This window comes from Cavia porcellus, unplaced genomic scaffold, assembly GCF_034190915.1.
Source record: "Cavia porcellus strain 051 isolate PalLab524CR breed Dunkin Hartley unplaced genomic scaffold, mCavPor4.1 scaffold_7, whole genome shotgun sequence".
NCBI lineage: Eukaryota > Metazoa > Chordata > Mammalia > Rodentia > Caviidae > Cavia > Cavia porcellus.
Window position 1 is genome coordinate 36,976,787 of NW_026947490.1, and position 18,449 is coordinate 36,995,235.

At 46.8% G+C, this 18,449-nt stretch overlaps 1 protein-coding gene, 1 non-coding gene and 1 pseudogene across 2 annotated transcripts; 1 reads left to right on the forward strand and 2 right to left on the reverse strand.

Moving 5' to 3' along the window:
• Positions 1–481: 481 nt before the first annotated feature.
• LOC100716775 (olfactory receptor 6Z7-like) lies at positions 482–4,121 on the reverse strand. Its single transcript, XM_063254044.1, has 2 exons — positions 4,008–4,121; positions 482–1,453 (listed from the first exon to the last, which is right to left on the reverse strand). The coding sequence occupies exons 1-2, from the start codon at positions 4,119–4,121 to the stop codon at positions 482–484; spliced, it is 1,086 nt and encodes a 361-aa protein (XP_063110114.1).
• Positions 4,122–6,350: 2,229 nt separating this feature from the next.
• LOC111757578 (U1 spliceosomal RNA) lies at positions 6,351–6,514 on the forward strand. The gene has a single exon (XR_002791892.1). It is a non-coding gene; the product is annotated as a U1 spliceosomal RNA (small nuclear RNA).
• A 2,716-nt stretch (positions 6,515–9,230) lies between these two features.
• On the reverse strand, positions 9,231–10,181 carry LOC100717043 (olfactory receptor 6Z7-like; annotated as a pseudogene).
• Between the last annotated feature and the right edge of the window lie 8,268 nt (positions 10,182–18,449).

The window sequence follows — 18,449 nt, forward strand, 5'->3', positions numbered from 1 at the left end:
ATAATCCATAGTAGCCCCACAGTGGAAACAACTCATATGTCCATCAATTGATGAATGAACAAATCAAATGTGGTCTTGCCATACATGGAATATTAGTCGGTCAGAATAAAGATGCATGCTAGAAATGCATGAGCTTCAAAGCAAACCACAAGAAAAGAGTGAGTCAAGTTAGACCACATGTTACGTTTTTCTATTTCCATGAAATGTCCAGAACAGCAAAGTCTACAGAGAAGGAAAATAGACAGGTGGATGCCTGGTTCCGGGTGTGGTAGGGATGGAAACTGAGAAAACTTTTTGTCTTAAAAGCAATGAAAACTTTCAAGAATTAAATAGCAGTGCCAGTGCGTGAGTTTGTAAGTAAAATGAAAACTCACTGCATCGTATGTGCTTCATGGATGAAGTCTGTGGTGTGTGGATTTTAAAAATATAAATATAGTGTTGCTAACTTTAGGCCACCTCAGAACACATCCTCCAACACTGGTCAGCCTGTGGACCACCGCAGGGTTCTTCTGAAGGCTGTCTGCACCTCCCGGTTGCGCAGGCAGTAGATGACCGGGTTGCACATGGGCGTCACTGCTGTGTAGATGACCGACAGCACCTTGTTGAGGTCCATGGCCTCCATACGGCTGGGGCGGGCATAGATGAAGATAGTGGCAGAGTAGAAGATGCCCACTACCACCAGGTGAGAGGCACAGGTGGACAAGGCCTTGTGGCGGGCAGTGGCTGAAGGCATGCGGAGCACAGCCCTGCTGATGGCCATGTAGGAGGCCATGGTCATGAGGAAGCAACCCCAGAGGATGATGATGGCAGAGATGAAGTCCACCAGCTCCGTGAGGGCTACATGGGTGCAGGACAGGTTGAGCAGAGGGGAGACGTCACAGAAGAAGTGGTTGAGGACATTGGGGCCACAGTAGGACAGGCTGGCGATGCATGTGGTCTTAACCACAGAGACCAGCAGTCCACCTAGCCAGGAGGACACAGCCAAGCCTAGGAAGACCTGGGGCGGCATGAGCAGTGGGTAGTGCAGTGGATGGCAGATGGCCACGTAGCGGTCATAGGCCATGGAGGCCAGAAGGATGCACTCTGTTCCAACAAGGGTTATAAAAAAGAAGAGTTGGATCATGCAGGCCATGAAGGAAATGTGGTAGGTCCCTGTCCACAGCCCCAGGAGCAAGGTGGGCATGGTCACAGACACATAGCACAGCTCCAGGCCGCTGAGGTTGCCCAGGAAGAAGTACATGGGCTTGTGGAGCTCAGCATGGCTGATGATGAGGTAGATGATGAGGGTGTTCTGCAGGAGGGTGAGCAGGTAGAGGGCCAGGAAGACGGCAAAGAGGGTGTCCCTGGTGCTTGGGCTGGTGGACAGGCCCAGGAGGACAAAGTGCTGGACCCTGGTCACGTTGGTTGGCTCCATCTGTTGACAGACACAGAAAATTAGTGAACATTGTGGATCCTGGACATGCGAAGCAGTTTGGCAAATTGGGAGGAAGTTCTCAGTGTGTGCAGACCTGTCTTTACAAAGATGATGTTTTCTTGGCATTTTTTTAGTTACAGAGCAAGATTATAGATTTGTGGGACAAACTCTGCACATGCCCTCTTGATGCTCTTGCTGGATTCATGATCTTGCTCAAAAAATTTGGCTGGCTGAAAACTGGATGAATAACATTTGCTTTCCCTGATTTTTCTATAATTGATGAAGCCATGATGTTCTGAATAAGAAATAAGGATTACACTTATGTCAGTTTTTAAAAAGTGCATTTGAAGGTTGGTTTTTCCTTTTCATGAGCAACACATGAGTAAGAATATTCTATAAAATCTAGAGAAACACTGTGCACTCTCCTGTTTTGGAAATGTTCCAGTTTTTCATCCTGATTTCCTAGAGTTCTATTGCACCTGTCCTTCCAGTGGTAACATGAAGAAAGACAGTAGGAAAAGACTCCCTTTAGTCAGAGGATTCCCACAAACATCGGCATGCTGTCCCGTGGGAGGATGGGAATCCCATTCACTGCACTGAGTCTGTATCATTGTACGTACTTCGCTGAGATTGTCCTTATTACACGGAGGAAGCTGAGGCTCACAGAAGAAACCGCTGGTGTGAAATGGAGCACATCCCCTAAAAACAAATATTTCCATAGTTTGCCGAGTCCTCTCTGTGTCTCAGAACACTGCCTCACCTCCTGGTTAATTTTCTTTGTTGCATTCTGTGTGGCTAGGGTGGGGCTCAGTCCTGTAAATTCATTTACCCAACACTACACAGCCAAAAAATGGAAAGAACAGGGGAGCCCAGATGTGTCAGGTGTCAGTGCTAGGATAATTCTGTCATATGACATCACTCCAAGTCCAGGACACCCTTCCAAGGCTGAGCCATGGGACGTGGGGAGATGATGCCTGCTCACCCAGCTCGCGTGCTCTCAGCAAGGAGCACCACGCCCTGTGCTCACTCAGGGTGTGAGGCACAGAGGCATGGGAATGAGCAAGGCAGGGCCTGCTGACTTGGGGACCTGACTCCCGGCCACAAAGGGAGGCAATGAGAACAGGCCCAACTTTAAAAAGTAAGGCAGTTTCAGAAGTGCTCAGAGCTGTGGTAGAATCCATCAAGGGCCTTGAGCTAGGGAGTGAAAGGCTCCATAAGCCAAAATGGTGAGCTGAGAGGCCCTGTCCACCCCGGGAAAGATGAAGAGGATGCATCCAGCCAGGGAACAGTGGCTGGGGCCATCTGTCTTCCCAGGAGCTTCCCTCCACCAACACGGAGGACACTTACTTCATTTTCCCAGACAGGCAAGCACTTCTGTTAATGGGTTCAAGCAGGACCACATCTCCAGGGCAGATGTTATTGATGGATCTCTGGCAATGACTCCAATCATTTCTCTCGGGCTAAGTTTCCCAGGTTCTTCCACAAGATGACCACTATTATGCACAACACAAGGCCTCCCAGAAAGAAACAGCATGCATGAATTCACCTGGTCATTGTCAACTGAACCAATGGCGGGCTGATGTGAAAATTCAGCCATCTGATAGGGCCAAGAGCTAGGAGCTCAAGTAGATCTCACTTCAGTTATTCGTCTGTAAAAAGGTTCTCTCTCCCTCACCATCTCCCTCCCCCTTTTTCCCCTCCCCCTCCTCCTTTCCCTCCATCTGTCTCCCCAACCCCCATCCCAAGCTTTTTCCAGGACACTGAAATGCTATCCTTCTCTATTTCAGTAGGAAGACAATTGTAGGTCAAAATGTAAAACTGTCTTGGCCAAAATCGTATGGTTATGAAAGGAAATGGATTAAAACACACTAATTCCAGTCCCTTTATCCAGCTCTCTTCTAATCAGCATTATAAATGGTAGTGTGTAAGTACCAGGTGGCAATTACCATGGTAGTAATACTAACTACTATGCACTAACCTATTCCTTAGTTATAATTACCATGGTACTAAAAACTACTATGAATTAACCTATTCCTTGATACGAAATATTTTGCTCCTCTTTCCAAATTTTAATTCTTTGGAGCTTCTCGGTACCTTTGTGAGGATACCTTTACTTTCCCAGTGCTACACATAATTACTCAAGTGTGAGAAATAAGCAGCTGGCCCCAGGACAGAGCTAGGACCACAAGGACTTGGATAAATTTGGGCTCTCAAGGAATGAAAATTCTGTATCCTCTCCCCACAAGGCAAACCTTTTTATTTTTACCAGGGCCCCCACTTCAGTTGTTTAAAAATTGACTTCAACAAGTTAGTGAGACCACAGTTTTTTTGCTAGTTTTTCTAAACACAGTGCTGCTCCGCACAGAATGAGCTCGGTGCCAGGGGTTTTGAGATGGGTCCTCTCGTGCTGCATAAGAGGAACCCTGGGAGCGTCAAGCATCAAGTACTTGCTTCTGTCTCTTTTCTAACTGCAGAGAATCAGTTTCTGGAGAAGCCAGAGCAGGAGGCGCTGGGCAGCCTTTGCCCCTGGGCTCCTGCAGCAGGCAGGGAAGATGTGGCCCAATGCAGTCCTTGGTGCACGTGTCCCACCCACATCCGGAGCCCTGGGCGCCGCGTTCTGGGCCTGCCAGCCCGGAGTGGGGGCAGTAAGCACCTCCTGGGTGCAAGGGTCCCTGGGTCCCTGGCCTGGCCTGGGTTCGGTAGCCATCACCACTCCAGATGCAGCTCCCTTCGCGTCAGCGCATCTTGGAGCGCCCACTGCCAGAGGCGCGCCATAGAGATATCACCACCCATTCAGGCTGCTCGCTGGTGCCATCTGTATGCTCAGAGGCATCTGTTGAGAGTTCACAGCGGACTGGGTCCCTGCGCAATGAACGCACTTTTTGCCTTCGCTACCTGAACCCCTGCCCCGCGGTGCTGAACGCGCTCCCCTCAGCCTGGGCTCAGCCTTCGCAGTGCTTTCTGCACTCAGCCCTCAAACCCAGCGCTCTTGGGCTGCTCTGGAAACTGCTGGTGGAGCCGGCATTGGAAGGGAGGCCATCGCATTCTGCTAGAAGTCTCTGTGGTCTAATTTTACTCCATTGCACCAACGCTTTTCCAGTAAAGGCTTGGTACATCTAAGCAAGGACCCAAGAGCTGTGCCTCTGTGGGTCTGCCGGAACCTGGGCCATTGTCTCAGGTGCTGGAAAACCCTCAAGACCCCAGGAAAGTCACTGAATCTGCATCAGGCCCCTATGGCCTCCTGTGCAGGTGGAATTGTTTTCACTTAAAATGAATTTCATAATAGTTGCTTTCACATGCGAGACCTCTTAGAGACGTAAAGAGTTGTTCTTGAAAGCACAAGAGAAATTTCTAGAACATTGTCCATCATTTTAATCCTAGAAGAGAGGATCTGGGTGTGGTGGTAAACTCCTGTAATCCCAGCATTCTGGGAAGCAGAGACAGGAGGGTCACAAGCTTCAGCCCAGTGTGGGCAACTTAGCAACTTAGTGAGATCCTTTCAAGCGGTCACTTGAATGCTACTTCACCTGTATTAGTATCTGTATCATCTCTATTTCTGTATTATCTACATCTATGTCTATGTCTATCTGTCTGTATATCTGTCTATATCTATATCAACTACATCTATGTCTACCTATAGCTATGTCTATCTGTATCTATATCATCTGCTTCTAAATCTGTCTAAACAATGGTATCTTGACTATAACTCTTTTGTTTTCAAATGATTGGGCAAATTGTTTTTGTTTTCAAACTCTGCATCAGATGACAAACATGACCATGGCCGTCTTTCCCACACAAGCACAAACATTGCTGTCTTTTCCAAAACTGCAGAGCAAATTAAGTTTATGAACCAAGGCACCCCTGATCTGTATCTCTATTGATTTAGCTATAACACTGATAGCTTTAACATCTGTAGCGGAGTCCATAGCTACCTGTCATTCCTGGACTTCCATCTGTAGATATCACTTAGTGACTCTTAGTATTTAGAGTGAATCCCTAACAAGCACTGTGTGTTCTTTATTTTATTTTATTTTTTTACTGGTACCAGGGATCAAACTCATGACCACGTGCTTGCAAGGTAGGCACTTATGCCACTAAGCTAAATCCCCAGCCCCCCTTTTTTAAATTGTGTGCTCTGAAAAACATTTTCTCTTTGCTTTGTTCCTCATTTCTACCCCCAAACAGCAGCATTTGGTCTCCTCACCTGACTGAGGAAGGGTGGTGGGCACTTCTTTCCCTGCTGACCTCTCACCTGGAGCAGGTGCCAGTGCCTGGGGGTTCAGCTCTGTCCAGAGGAGGGGACACTCAGGAACAGCACAACCTTCAGTCCTCCCTAGTGGGAGCTGCTCCTGGCCCTGGATCAAGCACACATCCGCTGCGTGCAGCCACTGTGCCTCTTCCTGGAACTGGAACGTCTGGTCACTGAGCTGACTGCCTCTGAGGAGAGAAGCCAGCGGTGGTGTCAACATAACCAAGGCTCTGGCCCTGAGAGATGCTCTGTGGCTTCTGTGGACTTGGAGAGGGCATGGAGAAGATGCTTCTTACTGCTGCCTGCGGAGGCAGAGGCAAGTCTGCCACCTGGCTACACCACTGGGTGTCACAGACGTCAGCCCCATGCCTGCAGCCCGGGGTTGAAGTAAGGGAGGGGCAGGTGCAGTCAGCACCTCTGCATGGAGCATTCGAGGGACATACAGGAAACACACACTCACTGCTCTGAGACACACTCTGGAGCCCAACACCAAGGGGTGCTGGAAGCCTTCGCCCTGAGTGAAGAGATGGAAACAGGGTCTGCACACCTGTGTTCCTGGCAGCAGGTGACCAGAAGGCGCAGCAAGACGGGTGTCCCTGGGAAGAGAACTTGGCCTGACTCGGCTTAGTGTGGAGAAGGCATGAAGATGTCCTGTGGGTGAAATTAGTCATCACCAAAGGACATAAAATACTTATGTGGGAGGGGAGATAACATGATCACCAAGGTGGTTTCCCCAGGGTGAGGATTATCCATTGCTCTGCAGATGTGTTGACCCCTACGATTTCCCTAAATATGAAAAACTCAGCTGCATGATTTATGGTAGTGGGGGGCTGCTTTTGCATTTTCCCCTGGGAAAAAAATAAAGGACATAAAGTGTCACACTTAGGGTCCTCAGACCACAGAGACAGGAAGTGGAATAGTGTTTGTCTCAGGAGAGGCAGGAAGAAAAGAGCTTTGAGTTTTGCAGGACGAAAATATCTGCAGATGGATGGTAGTGACCACTCACAAAAGTACAGGTGTCATTAATGCCTAAAACGGTTATGATAATGAAGTCTATGAAAATGGCTATGATAACAGAGTCTATGATAACAAAGTCCATGATAATGAGCTCTATGAAAATGAAGTCAATAATAATGAAGTCTATGATAATGAAGTCCATGATAATGAGATCTATGATAATAAGTCCTATGATAATGAGGCCCATGATAATGAGGTCTATGAAGATGAAATCAATGATAATGAAGTCATTGATAATGAAGTCTATGATAACAAAGTCCATAATAATGAGGTCTATAAAATGAAGTCAATGAAAATGAAGTCCATGGTAATTAGCCATATGAAAATGAAGTCATTGATAATGAAGTCTATGACAATGAAGTTCATATAATGAGGTCTATGATAATGAGGTCCATGATAATGAGGTCTATGAAAATGAGGTACATGATAATGAGGTCTATGAAAATCAAGTCAATGGTAATAAGGTGTATAATAATCTATGATAATGAAGTTTATGAAAATGAAGTGTATGATAATGAAGTTTTATGTATGTTCAAACTCAATAAAATGTAATATAAGTTACTGCCCAAAGGAAGCATTGATCTGAGGCTTCTGACGTTTACTTAAGATTATTTTCATAACAACTGAAAAAATAAGGCGTATGGAAATATCCTGGTGCTGCATTCAGAAGACAAAGTTTTAAAGCTCTTCACTGTTTTTTAGCTGAAACCCAAACTCCTTGCCTGGCCTTCCAGCCCTCTCCCTTGGGTGTGCTGTACCCTGGGTGACACTGTGTGTATAAACTGACAAGACATAAAATCAGTCTTCCTCCTTTTTGTAGCCCTGGGGTTGAACCCAGGGCCTTTGCACTAAACTACATACTCAGCTCCCCACTTTTTATTGGCGCCAGAATCTCACTGAGTTGCTAAGTTGCCAGGCTGGGTTGGAACTTGCCATCTTCCTGCCTCAGGCCCTCAAAATGCTGGGTTAAGAGATGCTGGCCACACCCAAACCAGACCCTTTCTTTTAAGGGTTAAAATGATTAGTGGTATTCTAAAATTGTCATGAAACCTTGTGTAACTGATCAGCTTTTCTTAGGAAGAACTCAGAAACCAGTTTGTTAAGTACAATATTTCCCATATTTGAACATTTTATTGAATGAAAGGAAATAATGCTCCAGAAACATCAGGAAAGACTAAGTTACACGTAGAACTCAGAATCAAAATAACTGTGTTTTCATGCTTGTATGCCTCAAGTAATTTTTTTGAGACAGGGTCTCATTGTGTAGTTCAGGCTGCCCTGGAGCTCGCTATGTAGCCCAGGCTGCCCTCGAATCTGTGAGGATCCTCCTGCCTCAGCCACCGAGTGCTGGGATTACAGATGTGCACTGTCACGCCCAGCTATTTTAAAGTATTTTTATTTGATGTTTTCAGAAAGTGGCTCTGCCTTCTGGGCCAGTGTGGCTGGGTGAATGTGAGGGCTGGGGCTTCAAGCTGAGCAGAGAGAGAGAAACAAGCGAGGCATAACCCCATCTATGTGCAGAGTCCGAGTGAGATCTGAGGAAGCCAAGAGCAGCAGGCTGTGTACCGCAGAGTGGAGGGGACAATGAAGGGATGCTCGGGCCAGAGGCTCCACACGGGCAGGGAGGAGAAGCACGGTTCTGGAGACCCAATGTACGGACCGTTTTGCGCATGCGCTACTCCCCTCAGAGCATGTCATGATCACGGCCTCCAGACGTGAACTAATAAGGATTTAAACTTTTAAAAGAAAAAACTGCCTGGTTTCCCAAATCACATATAGTGTATTTGCATTTCACGAGAGAGTGGACCTCAGGTATTACCACACGCAGATTGACTTCGCCAGGCGGTGGGCATAATTAGCAACAGGAAGGTCATTGTTTCAGAACACGTGTCTGCCAGATCGCCAGCATGTGCACCTTGTCGCTATACAGCCTTTACTTTTTGATCGTGATGAATACAATGAACAAAACAATGAAGAATTTCACACTGTGTTTTATGGATTGTAAAATGTAATACAAATATATATTTAACTTGGTCATATTTCCAAGGCAAGACATATAAATGCATTTTTAGTAGCCTATGGTTTACCTTATAATAAATATAATATATTTAAATCCAGCCTTGCTTGGGGGGTACCAGGAATCAAACTCAGGTCCTCATGCTTGCCAAGTAGGCGCTGCACCACTGAGCTGAATCCCTGGCCCCAGGTCAATCATTATTGATAGACATTTGGATTGCTTGATTTTTTATTGCAAACATTTGATTTTGTGGGGCTGTATGGACTCACCCCATAAATATGTACCTGTCATTTAGGAAATTTATTGCTTTGTATATAAAGTTAAACATATGTTCACATGGGTTACCAGGAATTTTCTCATGGGCTTTATTCATCTTTCTTGGTAGTTTAGATTTAATTATTGGCTGGCATGATATTTGGAGCTATGAAAAAAATTCCCCTAGTTTTGACTTTGCTTTTCCAAGGTCCTTACAGTGCACGTGGCCAGGAAAGGCTGGAGTCCAGCAAGGTCAGCGTCGCACTGGGGGCTCAGGTTCAGGGCCAGCACAACGTCTTCCACAGGGAGGCATGGACTTCCCTATTGCGCAGGCAGTAGATGACCGGGTTGCACAGAAGCATGGCCACCATGTAGATGACCAACAGCACCTTGTTGAGGTCCATGGACTCGAGGTGGCTGGGCCGGCAGTAGATGAAGAGAGCCATGGAGTAGAAGATGTCCACCACCACCAGGTGGGAGGCGCAGGTGGACAAGGCCTTGCGCCAGGCAGCGGCTGAGGGCATGCAAAGCATAGCCACAGCTATGGCTGCTTAGAAGGCCAAGGCCACCTGGAGCGTCCCACAGAAGATGATGATGGCGGAGATGAAGTCCACCAGCTCTGTGAGGGCCACATGGGTGCAGGACAGGTTGAGCAGAGGGGAGACATCACAGAAGAACTGATCGAGGGTGTTGGGGCCACAGTAGGACAGGCTGGCAATGCATGTGGTCTTGGCCACAAAGACCACCAGCCCACCCAGCCAGAAGGACACAGCCAGGCCTAGGCAGACCTGGGGCCGCATGAGCAGCGGGTAGTGCAGTGGATGACAGATGGTCATGTAATGGCCATAGGCCATGGAGACCATGAGGGTGCACTCTGTCAGATGAGGGAGACAAAGAAGAAGAGTTGGATCATGCAGGCCATGAAGGAAATGTGGTAGGGCCCTGTCCACAGCCCCAGGAGCAGGGTGGGTGTGGTCACAGACACGTAGCACAGCTCCAGGCGCTGAGGTTGCCCAGGAAATGTACATGGGCTTGCAGAGTTCGGCGTGGCTGACGATGAGGTAGAGGTTGAGGGTGTTCTGCAGGAGGGTGAGCAGGTAGAGGGCCAGGAAGATGGCAAAGAGGGCGTCCCTGGTGCTCGGGCTGGTGGCTAGGCCCAGGAGGACGAAGTGCTGGACCCTGGTCATGTTGGCTGGCTCCAGGGAGCTCTCCATCTGTGGACAGAGACAGAAAACAGTGATGCTCTGGTTCATGTACAAGGGTAGTGCTGGAAATTTGGGAGGATGCTCACGTGGAATCAGCCCAAACTCTTTGACACTGACTGTTAGGAAAGACAAGGAGAAGCTGCAGCTTCTCAAGACAACCTCTAAATACGATGTCTGTGCTTACTCAGTCTGGGCCCTGTGTAGTGAATTTAAGCAAATCAAATGCAAGAGTGTAGCTTTTACATCCCGTATAGTGCAATAAACTAAGCAGAGCAGTGAGTATCAGGCTGCTATTTCACGTAAGAGATTTATTTTCATTTAAATTTTTCAGAAGTGTATTCCTTCTAGATTATTCTTATTTTTATTTTCTTTTTAATGACTCTTTGAATTCATTGAGTAGTCTATAAATCCAGAGTAGGACAAACGAGTAGTCTCTCCTCTTCAAAAATATTCCTTCTTTCTTAATGTGGCTTTATTGTACAGAATTGCTGTATATTGTGAGTCATGAATGGTAATATTCAAGAAGGACAAGAAGAAAAATTTTTCTCTCAATCAAAAGAGGATTCCCACAAAAACTTACTTGACTTTGTTCTAGGAGACTGTTGGGAAGCCACAGCTGGTGCCCAATCTTCTTGATTAGATTTACACACAATTGTGTATTATTCCTAATTATTTCACTTCAGGTAACTGCAGCACCCATAGAAATTTACTGTTGTGAGGCAAGGTATGGAATCTAATAGTGAAAGCTTCCATAGTTTTCGAGCCTGATCAGCATCAGGAACCTGCTGGAAAACCTATCTATTACCTGCTCTATTCCAATGGGCAGATGTGGAGATCAGATGGGGCATTTCACAGAACCCCAAGTGCAAAGATGGGGAATCTGCCCTCTGGACTGCTTCAGTGCTGGACCAACTCCATGGCACCATGTCCTCCTTCTCCAGGCTGAGGAGCTAGGAGCTCTTCCTTCTCTGAGCCCTGGGGAGAGGAGAGCAGGCAAATATCATCCAGGGCACCCTCGGCACGGAAAACCAGGCCTGCACTCCCTCAGCGAGACAGAGGGTTGACAGCCACTATGCTAAGACACTAGAGGCTGTGGTGCCTGAGCTGGGAGAGGCAGTCAAGCATGGGGCAGGAAAACACTTCAGGAAGGGAACAGAAGTCCTAGTGGTCTGCCAAGCGGACTCTGTCCCTCAAAGTCCCATAGAGCCTGCTCTGTCATTTCCCAGTGCTTGCATTTCAACCCCTCCTCCAGACAACACCCTAGCTCTTCCACTGCACCCCATGAGTCGAGCATTCCAGTCTCTCAACAGCTGATCACACTTCGCACACTGAGGGGAAAGTTCAGACTGTTCCATCTCTGCCGGACCAACTCAAGGATGTGACCATTTCACCTTCAAACTATAACACTAAGAGCCCTGGTGACTGGAGGACCCCGGCTTCACTCTTCTGAGGGAAAAGAGGGAATAAGTCTCTTCCCTCCACCTGCTCTCTCTTTCTTTTGCCTCCTCACTTCCCACAAAGGCCACTAAAATATGCTAAAGTTTTACTAAGGTGATGGATGATCAGAAGGAAAAGTGACTCTTTCAAAGTCATGGTACAGAGGGAACCAAGAACAGAACTCTGACTAATGCTAACACTTCCTTTCTCACCATTACATGTGAAAGCATTTTAAATACAAAGTGAGCCGCAATCGCTGTAGACATCCTAGTAACGAATCCAAAGCATTGAGCTCTTCTCTGTGCTAATACTTTCCATGTTTGGTTGTTTAAATTCATACCAAACCTCAAGAAGGTAGTATTGTCACTCCTGCCTTGCAGAAGAATTAGGTTCAGAGCAGTAAATCACTTTCTGGGACACAGAGCCAATGACCACAAACTGGGAGGCAGGTGAGGCTCCCTTGGGGTCACAGTCTCCATCCTCTGCCCGTATCTTGCTGCCTTTTTCTCTTGAGTTCTGGTACAGTTTTAACTTTGTGGTTTAAATGTTGACTTGGGAAAAGTGACAAGAATGTGACATTTTGCCACATTTTCTGATGATGGAGCCTGCTCTGGGCATCGCTGTCAGCAGAGACAGGGTTTGGAGTTGGGCCCTCTGTCTTCTGTGAGGGGGAGCCTGAGGGAGTCACCTGATTTCACGTTAGGACTTTTTTTCTAGGGGTGAAGAAGATGTGGCCTGAGACAGCAGATCTGGAGCCATCAGATGTTTGATCTCAGGGTTGTGAGGAGGCAGAGGGGCCTTGAGCTGGTTGAGACCTGGGACTCCGAGTTGCTGTGTACTGTTTTATTTGTACACCCTGGGAAGCCGAGGCTCGGAGCTGGCAGCCCCTGTTTCCGGGCACTAATTAGAATGTGCCCCTCTGAAGACAACCCCTAACTGGTAGAGACCTCTCCCCGTGCAGACTCCCTACAGTCAGACTGGTCCAAGTCCAGTTAGACTCACCCTAACGCTGCCAGTGTGCCACTAGTCCAGGCCACACAGCCGGTGGCCAAACTTGAGGCCTTTCTCAAAGTTCCAGTCAGCACTGGAGTGGGCAGGTGGACCCACCCACCTTTTGTCCCTATAGAGGGCTCTGCCTCAGCTGGGCACCAGTCCTCATGGGTGAGAAAGTTGTTAGCGCTGAGCGAGTGTGGGCTTCTCAAGAAATTATATCTGGAGGTGGAGGGAGGAGGGGGAAAGGTGAGACGAGGGGATGCAGGAAGAACTCAGACGGGTCCTCTGCAACTCCAGCTCCCGCGATGCCTGTGATTGCTGTGCATTGCACACATGAGCTAATAACACTCATCAAAAAGTAAACTGGTCTTGGCTCTTGGCAGTAATCTGAAACAAGAGTCTTTATCTGGTGAGTTTCTGGCTCCTCAGGTAGAGCTTCCCTCAGAGTTTATGCAGTAGCCCATGACACCCCCTTAGGTGTGGGGACCATGGAACACTCCTCACCTGAGTACACATGGGCTTTGCTTCCCTTCCAGCCCGTGATCTGCTTTCTCCCAGATCATCTCCACTCAATCCTTACCACAAACCCTTTTCAGGGTTACTGAGCTCCACTGATGACTCAGAGCACTGAGATTCCCTGGATGGTCTGCAGAAGGACCAGTAAGTGTCAGGTGGACGCCCTGAGCCCCAGAACTAGACTACATAGAGGCTGACTCATCTCCAGAATGAGCCATGAGCTGCCTTCCACATGCCACCCAGTAGAAAGGAGCCAAGGGGTGAAGTGGAACCAGTCTCCATGCCACGGGGGAGCTGGGAAGTGATGTTTTCCAGCCTTTGCCTGGGACAGGCTGCTCAGGGTCCCCTGCTTCTGCATTGGGTTCCTCGTCCCCACCTAGGACCAAAGCTTCCTGGTGAAGGAGAGGGCACCCTTGTGAGGACAAAGCTTGAGCTCCAGAGATTTACAGAATTTAGTTGTCCTACACAAAGCCTAGAATTTCCCTTGCGGTCAGTAAAAGGATTTCAGAGACTGTAAGGCTTTAATTCCACTCAGCCCCACAGCTTGCTAAATGAGGTTGTCTGTGAAGAAAACAGGGCGCTGGGAGCCAGGAGCCGGCGACACAGTCACATAGAGAACCTGTGTCTGGAGACTTCGGCAAAGTGTCAGTGGGTCTCAGAAAGCCAGTTAAGCCAACTAAGTCCCCTTTCCTCTTCCGAGAGACTGGTTTCCCCTTAGAGCAAATCGGTCCCATGTGACAGCGGCTGCTCCATGGCCTCTCTCTCTGGAAGTGCAGAACACCGTGATTAAAAACAACAGTCCAGCCCAGCGAGGTAGCCCAGTCCTGACATCCCAGCACTTGGGAGCCTGAGGCAGGAAGATTGCCATGAGGTCAAGGCCAGCCTGGGTTACTAAGTGAGGCATAGAAAAACTCTGTCTCAAAAAAGACCAATAAATCAGTAAGTAAATAAATAAATGAAAAAATAAGAAAGATTTGAAAGAAAGCAATGGTCGTGATGTCGGACAGGACATTGTTCTCTTCCAAATGGCATGGTATTCAGGAAGCTCCTTGAATGAACTAGGAATCATTATCAATACATAATTTGGAGGCACAACTCTACTATGCCTTCCTCGGGTTTTCTGGGGGTGACATTAGTGAATGTCCCTGCAGCAGACACAGTACCTGGTAAGCCTGGGGGTGGATGTCCTGAGCTCTTACCCACAAAAGGGCAGCATCTGGTGTCCTCCGCTGATGGAGGGAGAACACAGGGCACAGATCCTTTCTTCTTGTGCCTTTGCCTGGAGGGGAGGATAGCATTTGGGTGGACTCAGCTCCTGTTCGGAGCAGGAGAGGCCAAGGAAGGGAAGCCCAGCCTGCAGCCCAGCACGGCAGGAGCTGTTTTTGTCCTAAGCCAGCTCCTCCTCCCAGGCCTTCTCCCAGGCGTGCATCCTTTGAGTGCATGGGCTGCCTGCCCACACCATGAGACACAGGAGATAAGCAAGCTCAAGCTGAAGCTTGGACCTGAGAGACTCTGCCTGGTCCCTGTGGGTTTGAGAGGCGATGGAGAGGAAGCTCTTGCTGCTGCTCTGCAGAGACAGCAGTAGAAAGGCTGAGGAGGAAGGCTTACCTGCTGCCAGCCCCCACCCTCAGTGCAGTGGGGTACACGTGGTGACCAGTGCATCCCCAGTGTGAGACCCGTCCTTTGGGCTGGGGTCTGTAGAGGAGCAAGAGGTAGCTCCAGGCTTCAGTTCAACAGTCGTGGGCATCAAAACTGCTGGGCCGAGAACCTCAGGAGGGAGCTTTGGTACTGGGGCATGGGAGAGGTCTGGGTGCAGGCCTGGGCCTGGCTGCTGACAGCAGAGACACAGACAGCTCTGTGGGGCTGGCTGCCGACAGCAGAGACACAGACAGCTCTGTGAGGAGCTCCCAGCAGTGTGGTTTACAGTGGACAGTGTGGGGGAGATGGCCACACACATACTGACAAGGGCTGCTCTCTGATCCACCTATGAGGGACCCTCGGCTATTAAACTCACAGGGAATACAGCCAGGTTACTGCCTGCGCTGGCAGCTGTGGGAAGAGGGAGCTGGGGTTCAGAGGGGTCCGTGTGTCTACCTGGGAGGTGGGAAGTATCTGGGAGCCAGAGACATGTGGGCTACTCAGCAAAGACCTGTGTCCTCCAGCCACTGAAATCCACCGGGAGCACAAATCCTGTGTTTTGTGTATTTCATCATGGACAAATTTAGTCAATAAATTAGTATTAAATGCTGTGCAGAAGAGAGGGACCTGGGTCTCCGGCAAAACACTGAAACTTGTTTGGGCCAGGAGGACATGAAAACTGCTGGATGTCAATTAGATGGAAATTAAAACCATAAGGTGACACCGTGACAGAGACATCTGAATGCCTAAAGTTAAAACACATAACACTGCATGTCAGCAACTGTGTCTGAGAATCTGTAAAGCTGTCATGGTGCTGATGAGATCGTGAAGCCGCTCACATGATTTGAAATACATTTTCCTTAGCATGGGAAATGTATGTTTGCTTTTTGACCCAGTACTGTTCCTCCAAGGTTTTTGCTCAAGAGAAAAAAGCTAAAATATTATACCCCAAATGGCCACAGCATTATTAATAACTACCGAAAATACAAACTACCCATGTATTCATGAACAGGTGAGGAATACAGTCCCGTGAGAAATTAAAGAGCCTAAAAATAAAAAGGGACAAGCTAGCAATAATCACAGCCCTCTGAGGGCATTTCATGGATGTCAGAGTAATCAAAGATTACAAAGAGAATATGCTTTAGATTCTGTTTCTCTGAAATTCCAGAAGAAAAAGTTAATAATTTATGGTGAAAAAATAAGAACGTTGATAGCCCGCAGTGGAGAACTTGAGAGAAAAGTCCTGGTTAGAGACTTCTGGGATTAAACAAATGTCCAGTATTTCAATGAGGCTGGGTTGATGATTTTTTTCAAAACTTGAACAATTGAGCTTCTAAGATTTTTTACACTTTGAGATATGTTAATGTGAAAGAAAAAGAGTTGAAAACAGACCCTGAGCATCAGTTAATAAGTTTTTCAGAGTGATATGGTTTTAAAATACTTTAGTTAGTGTCTGTGCATTTTGAACCTTAGAAAATAATTAAATACACTGAAGACAAGGTAAGAGGAATTCCCATTGAAGGAGTAAAGCTAGGTTATACTCACGGTACTGACCAGAAGTAGTAGGAAGGGTGTGAGCAATGTACATGTTTGCATTCATTTTTGTGTACACATATGAGTATTCATGGGAGTATACATATGGGTGTATACATGCACATATGCACAAATGCATAGATACTCCTGTGTGTGTGCCCACACGAATACCTGTGTGTACACATGCTCCAACTTCCCAGCACTTTTGTCTGAAAGCCAGAGGAACAGTGACCAGTCAGGAGCCATAAGTACAGGAAGCACCCAGTCCAGGGCTTCCAGGAAAGGAAATCCCAATGTAGGCTACAGTGTGCACAAGACAGTATGATGGATAAGTCAGAAAAGAAAAGGATCGGGACGGACTTCCAAGAGCAGCTATATGCCAGCAAGTATGATAACCAAGAGGACATTAAATTCCTGAAAACAAAAAACACAGAAAGACATGGAAGTAGTAATTTTTTAAAATGCCAATAAAGCAAAGCCTAGAACCAGGTGGCATCATGACAGAATTTTATGAAACATTCAAAGGATAATTAATTAATACTACACCTTCTACAATGATTGCAAAAACTAAGTAGAAGGAACACTTCCAAACTCATTCTATGGGGCTAGTAGCACTCTGGTAGCCAAATGAGGATGGAGGAGAGACAGACAGAGACAGAAACAGAGGGAGGGAGGGTGATAGGGAGAAAGAAAGGAAAGACAAGGAGGGGGAAGAGGAGGAAAAAGGGAAGGATTGGGGAGGGTTGGAAGGGGAGGGAGGTGAGGGGAGGACACTGAGCTCACAGAGGAAATCTCCAGGGCTGATGGCTATTCACTCCGACCTTGTGAGCTCCTGAGCTGCCTGTTCAATGCTGGGGTCTCAGCTGTGTCCTTTGTTCTGTTCCATGGCAGGTGTGGGGCTTGGACCTCTACCCAAGACCACACAGGAGGAAGCTGTCTTGCTTAGCCTGACTTCAGTGCTGGGCTAAGTCCACCCCTCTAGAGAGTCGCTCTCCCAGCAGAAACCAGCAGTCTCCCTCACCTAAAGTCCAGTGTAAGGTGGCGAATGATCCAACTAGAGTCCTCGAAGCTTGTGGTGTCATCCACAGAACTCACCTATGACACTTCTTTTATTTTTTTTATTTTATTTAAGAGGAAAAAGAGAAAAACGCAAAACAAAACAAAGCGGTGTAAGGGTACACGTAATACAGAACTACAAAAAAAAAAAACATAACGGTAAGAAATCACCTGTTAATAGATTACATATTATCATCTTGAAAATAGTTACTCAAATCACAGTATCAAAGAATACAAAGTGGACATTCAAACAGTGAGACTGCAAACAGTTGTGTTCAATGATCCAACCAAAAACATTAATATAGTCAGCTATTTAACACCCCTAAACACACTTGCTATTATATCCGTTAGAGCTCTTTTTTTTCCCCTCTCTTTTTTACAACAAAATTTACACATTTTGGATTTTATTACTCCTTAGTTCTTATTACTTTTTTGGGGGGGAGAGAATACAGTCAAATATGGCAAAACAAAGCTGTCAGTCAAAACCAAGGATAGACATAGCACATGGTGTAGAACAGAGTACAAGGTTATCAACAATGGTTATCAACGTTGTCTCTTGTTTCCTTAAAAAGAATTGTCTATCTCATTAGATATTATAAAGTTGGACAAAACAGTAGAGAACAAGACCAATAAAACTTAGGCATTGTAAACATTACAGGACTTCCAAACGAGACAATAGTCAAACCAGAATGGGCATCTTGGTGAAGCTTATTGCCTTCAAAGTAGTTGCCTATACCCTCAAATTGATACTATCATACAGAATGGAACAGAGTATAATCAGTCAAAACAAGATCGTGGGAGTATTACAGGACTTCAAAACAAGTCAATAGGAAATCAAAAAAAGTTACTATTATATATCCTGCTAATTTTTTTAAATTTTTCCCCTTAATTAAAACAAACATAAGAAATAACTAAATAATTTTTTTCAAGAATAAGGGAGAGATTGAGATAAAACAGGACATAACAATATAACAATAGAGGTCAAAGCATGACTGTTTCAGCAACCTAGTACTTCACCACCATATAACCCGACTTAATAGTAGTTACCATAGTGTCTGTCTTTTTCCTTGAAATATTTGGATAAAACTTCATATACTACAGCTTCAAATATTTCCATAT